The sequence below is a fragment of the Eptesicus fuscus genome, chromosome 11, assembly GCF_027574615.1.
Source record: "Eptesicus fuscus isolate TK198812 chromosome 11, DD_ASM_mEF_20220401, whole genome shotgun sequence".
In the NCBI taxonomy this organism is placed as follows: domain Eukaryota; kingdom Metazoa; phylum Chordata; class Mammalia; order Chiroptera; family Vespertilionidae; genus Eptesicus; species Eptesicus fuscus.
The window spans coordinates 41964202-41969373 of NC_072483.1; the positions used below are offsets into that span (position 1 = coordinate 41964202).

Sequence of the window (5172 nt, forward strand, 5' to 3'; positions counted from 1 at the left end):
AACAGACGCTTCTTGGGGTAAGTGAAGGCGCCTCTTGAATAGCGATCGCTTCGAAATTTGGGAATAAAAATCTTGTCAGAACTGGCAAATCTGTTCGGTCTGGTGGCTGTCGGGGAGGGACGTGAGTCTCCCCCGACTGCGGCTGACAGACGTGTCGGGAGGTCGCAGGCCACATCCCCGGGGGACGCCCTGGTGGAATCTGGAGAGGACCGGGGACGCCTGGATCCCTCTCATCTGCTTAATATTGATTCTGAAACTCTGTTGCCAGTCAGGTCAATTGGTTTTGAAAAACCTTCTTTTTGGATCCTTAAATTCTTGTCTCAACGTGTTGTGTCTGTCCTTGTCTTTTGTTCTTTGTTTCTTGTCGTGTGTGTGTGTGTGTTCGCGGTCATGGGCCAGAGTACTTCTACTCCTTTGTCCCTGACCCTAGGCCGCTGGTCAGAGGTCAAGGGACGAGCTCAAAATCTTTCCCTTGTCATCAAAAAGAGCAAATGGCAGACTTTCTGCTCGTCCGAGTGGCCTAACTTTAAGGTCGGATGGCCCCCGGAGGGGTCTTTCCATTTGCCTCTCATAAGGGAAGTGAGGAATCTTGTTTTTCAGCCTGGCCGACATGGACACCCGGACCAGGAGCCTTACATTTTGGTGTGGCAAGACTTATGTGAAAATCCCCCGGTGTGGGTTAAGCCCTTTTTACCCCCTGATTCCCTCTCTAGGTCGTCGGTCTCCGCTTCCGAACCTGCTATTCTTCCTGTAAAGCCAGCTCTGCCTTCTCCTCCACCCTCTGTTCCCCCGGTTCTTCCGGACTCACAATCTGATCTTTTCCTTCTTGATCCCCCGCCACCTCCTTATGCCTCGGCCAGAGCTCCGCGGCGCGACCAAGGACCTCCTCCGGCACCTGGCCCAGTTCCTCCACCCATGTCCCCGATGGCGGCCTCCCCAGATTCTACTCTTGAGGGCCCCCCCCCGCCGCCAGGCAGCGGACCTGCACTGCGGACTCGGAGCCGATTCCAGCCAGACGAAGGGCCTGTAGCCACTACTCTGCCGTTGCGCCCATATGGGCCAATGGTAGACAATGGGGAAAGGGGGGAAATGCCGGCCCTCCAATATTGGCCCTTTTCCTCCTCAGACCTGTATAATTGGAAAAATAATAATCCTCCTTTCTCTGAGGACCCCACCCGACTAACAGGTCTCGTGGAGTCTCTCATGTTCTCTCATCAGCCCACCTGGGAAGACTGCCAACAGCTACTCGGGACTCTCTTCACTACTGAAGAGAGAGACCGCATACTTCTAGAAGCACGAAAGAACGTCCGGGGACTAGACGGGCGTCCGACGCAGTTGCCGAACATCATTGATGACATCTTCCCGCTAACGCGCCCTAATTGGGATCCAAATTCTTCAGAAGGTAGGGAGCATCTGTCCTCCTATCGCCAGGCTCTTGTGGCGGGTCTCCGGGCAGCTTCCAGGCGGCCCACCAATTTGGCTAAGGTAAGAGAGGTCGTTCAGGGCCCCACTGAGTCCCCCGCGGTCTTTTTAGAAAGGCTAATGGAAGCCTATCGGAGGTTCACACCCTTTGACCCGCAATCGGAGGACCAAAGGGCTTCAGTGGCCATGGCCTTCATTGGCCAGTCCGCTACCGATATACGGCGTAAGTTACAACGCCTAGAAGGATTACAAGACCTCACCCTTAGAGATTTAGTCAAAGAAGCAGATAAAGTTTTTCACAAAAGGGAAACAGAGGAAGAAAAGGAAGAGCGGAAGGAAAAAGAGAGAGAGGAGAGAGAAGATGCTAGAGACAAAAAAAGAAATAAGGAATTAACTAAAATCCTGGCCACAGTGGTAGATAGTGGAAAGAAACAGAAAGAAAAGGGAGGCAGTACCGGGCCACGGCCAAGCTTAGACCCGAACCAGTGTGCCTACTGCAAGGAACATGGGCACTGGAAGAAAGACTGTCCTAAGAGACCCAAGAAGGGCCTGCAGGCTAAGCAGCCTGCCCTGTTAGCCCTGGATGAAGATTAGGGGCGACGGGGCTCGGACCCCCTCCCCGAGCTCAGGGTAAAGTTTAACGTGGAGGGGACTCCCATTGACTTTGAAGTAGACACTGGAGCCGTTTACTCGGTTTTGCAAGCGCCCTTGGGACCACTGTCAACCAAGCGGTCTTTAGTAAGAGGTGCCAATGGGAGCCGATACCGGGCTTGGACTACCAGGAGGACCATGGACCTGGGAAGGGGAAAAGTCCATCACTCCTTCCTTGTGATACCTGATTGCCCGGCCCCATTAATGGGGAGAGACCTGCTCACTAAACTGAAGGCCCGCATCACCTTCGACCCTGAGGGACCCAGAGTAGAGTTTCTGAGTCCCTTGGTAGAACGGCCGGTAGTCACAGCCCTAACTATGTCTGTAGAAGATGAGTATCGCCTGTACAACTCTCCAGTAGAAAAGCAGGACATGACAACCTGGCTTGAGGAGTATCCAGATGCTTGGGCCGAGAAGGCCGGGCTAGGGCTGGCGGAAAACCAACCCCCAGTGGTGGTCACCCTAAAGACCTCTGCAGCACCAATTCGGGTCAGACAGTACCCCATGAGTAGGGAGGCTCGGGAAGGAATTAGACCACACATTCAGAAGCTAATCCAAGAGGGGGTTTTGAGGCCCTGCCAGTCAGCCTGGAACACACCACTCCTCCCTGTCAAAAAGCCAGGAACGGGAGATTACCGACCAGTGCAGGATCTGAGGGAGATTAATAGTAGGGTACAGGACATACATCCCACTGTACCTAACCCCTACAACCTTCTAAGCACCCTTCAACCTGACAGAACCTGGTATACTGTATTAGATTTGAAGGATGCTTTCTTCTGTCTACGGCTTTGTGAAAGCAGCCAACCATTGTTCGCCTTTGAATGGATTGATCCAGAGGCCGGGATAGCGGGGCAACTGACCTGGACAAGGCTACCCCAGGGCTTCAAGAACTCACCCACCATTTTTGATGAGGCCCTCCACCAGGACCTGGGTTCCTTCAGAACCCGACACCCGGAGGTGACTCTGCTCCAGTACGTAGACGACCTACTGTTGGCTGCACCGTCTCAGGAGGAATGTGAGTATGGGACCCGTTCCCTATTGCAAGAACTTGCTCAGCTGGGGTACCGGGCGTCAGCTAAGAAGGCCCAGATATGCAGGCGGGAAGTAACTTTCCTAGGATATACTCTCCGGGAAGGAAAGCGGTGGTTGACGGAGGCCCGGAAAAAGACTGTTGTGCAGATTCCCGTACCCGCCTCCAGGAAACAACTCCGAGAGTTCCTGGGGACGGCTGGGTTCTGTAGACTATGGATCCCGGGGTTTGCATCATTAGCCGCCCCACTTTATCCACTTCTAAAAGGGGATGCGGAATTTTCCTGGGGGCCAGAACAGCAGCAGGCCTTTGATGACATCAAGAGGGCCCTATTGTCAGCCCCAGCACTGGCACTCCCCGATGTTGAGAAACCCTTCACCCTCTACATAGAGGAGCGAGGAGGGACAGCCCGAGGAGTCCTAACCCAGACCCTAGGACCCTGGAGGAGGCCAGTGGCCTATCTGTCCAAACGCTTGGACTCGGTAGCAGGAGGATGGCCCCGCTGTCTTAAAGCTATCGCTGCCGCTGCTCTGTTAGCCAAAGATGCCGATAAACTGACTCTAGGACAAAAATTGACCATCATAGCCCCGCATGCTTTGGAAAGCATTATCAGGCAGCCCCCAGACCGGTGGCTCTCAAATGCACGCATCACCCATTATCAGAGCATTTTGTTGGATAAGGATCGAGTAACCTTCGGGCCCCCTTCTACCTTAAACCCTGCCACCCTGCTCCCGGACGAAGCTGCGGATCCAGTCTTGCACTCCTGCCAAGACATCCTGGCAGAGGAAGCAGGAATCCGCCACGACCTGAAGGACCTTCCATTACCCAACTCAGAAGTAACCTGGTTCACGGACGGTAGCAGCTTCCTGCGAGAGGATACTTTCTCAGGATGGGTAGAGGCCTACCCCACCCGGAAGGAAACAGCCCAAGTGGTGGTAAAGAAGATTATGGAAGAACTTTTTCCTCGGTTTGGACTGCCCCAGGTAATTGGGTCAGACAATGGACCTGCTTTCGTGGCCCAGGTTAAAAGCCCTAGAGGGAATCCAACGATTTGTCTGGAAGCCTCTAGCCTCTGCTTACCAACCAGGAGACCTCAAGGTGCCCCACTCCTTCCACGTTGGAGATTCAGTGTTCGTGAGGAGGCACCAGACCCACAGCTTAGAGCCCCGGTGGAAAGGACCCTACGTAGTGCTGCTGACCACTCCAACTGCGGTGAAAGTAGATGGCATCTCATCATGGATCCATGCCTCTCATCTCAAGCCTGCCCCACAGCCAGGACCTGAATGGACAATGGAGAGGACTGACAATCCTCTTAAGCTTCGCCTTCGCCGTAAGCCCTTGCCTGCCCAGTCCGATGGCAGGTAACCCCCATGCCCCTGCGGCCTTAGCCTGGGAAGTCATCAACCCAACAGGACAAGTGGTCTGGTCGGTCGAGGGTACACACACACCGGGTAGCTGGTGGCCCACATTACACCCTGATATCTGCCAACTGGCCGTTGGCCTGGACACTTGGGACATACAAGACATTGAGAACCCTAATAACATCCCCAAAGGTACCGACTATCATAGTGGGTACGGTGGCCCGGCCCCAGGTTTCGAAACAGCGGGGTGCAGTACCCCACATAAACGCTACCTCCTCAAGGCCCTCACCTTTTATGTTTGCCCGAAAGATGACCGCAGCCGATATATGATGCGGCATTGCGGTGGGCCTGAATCCCTCTATTGTGCAGCATGGGGGTGTGAGACCACAGGGTCAGCTCATTGGGTCACCGGATCAAAATCAGACTGGCTTACTGTTCACCGGGATAGCACTAGGAGAGAATGTGTCGCAAGTGCTTTATGCAATGGACTGAATATCTCCTTTACGGAAATAGGCAGAATGAGCAACAAGCTTAACCGCTGGCATAAGGGGAGGACATGGGGACTTAGGTTCTATGCCTCTGGGCATGATTTTGGCCTCTGGTTTACTGTCAAGCTACAGAAAAAGGCTACACCAGTCCTTGTGGGGCCCAACCTGGCAATTCGACCAGTCCAACCATCTCGCAGTCAACAATCAGTAAGGACAAGGG

The 5172-nt window shown here is 54.0% G+C and overlaps 1 protein-coding gene across 1 annotated transcript; it reads left to right on the top strand.

Moving 5' to 3' along the window:
- The first annotated feature begins 366 nt into the window (after positions 1-366).
- Positions 367-4241, top strand: LOC129150800 (uncharacterized). The gene is given in 2 exon segments (XM_054723508.1): positions 367-4086; positions 4191-4241. Coding segments are annotated over 2 exon segments (3747 nt in total). The 5' UTR covers positions 367-390.
- Positions 4242-5172: the final 931 nt, after the last annotated feature.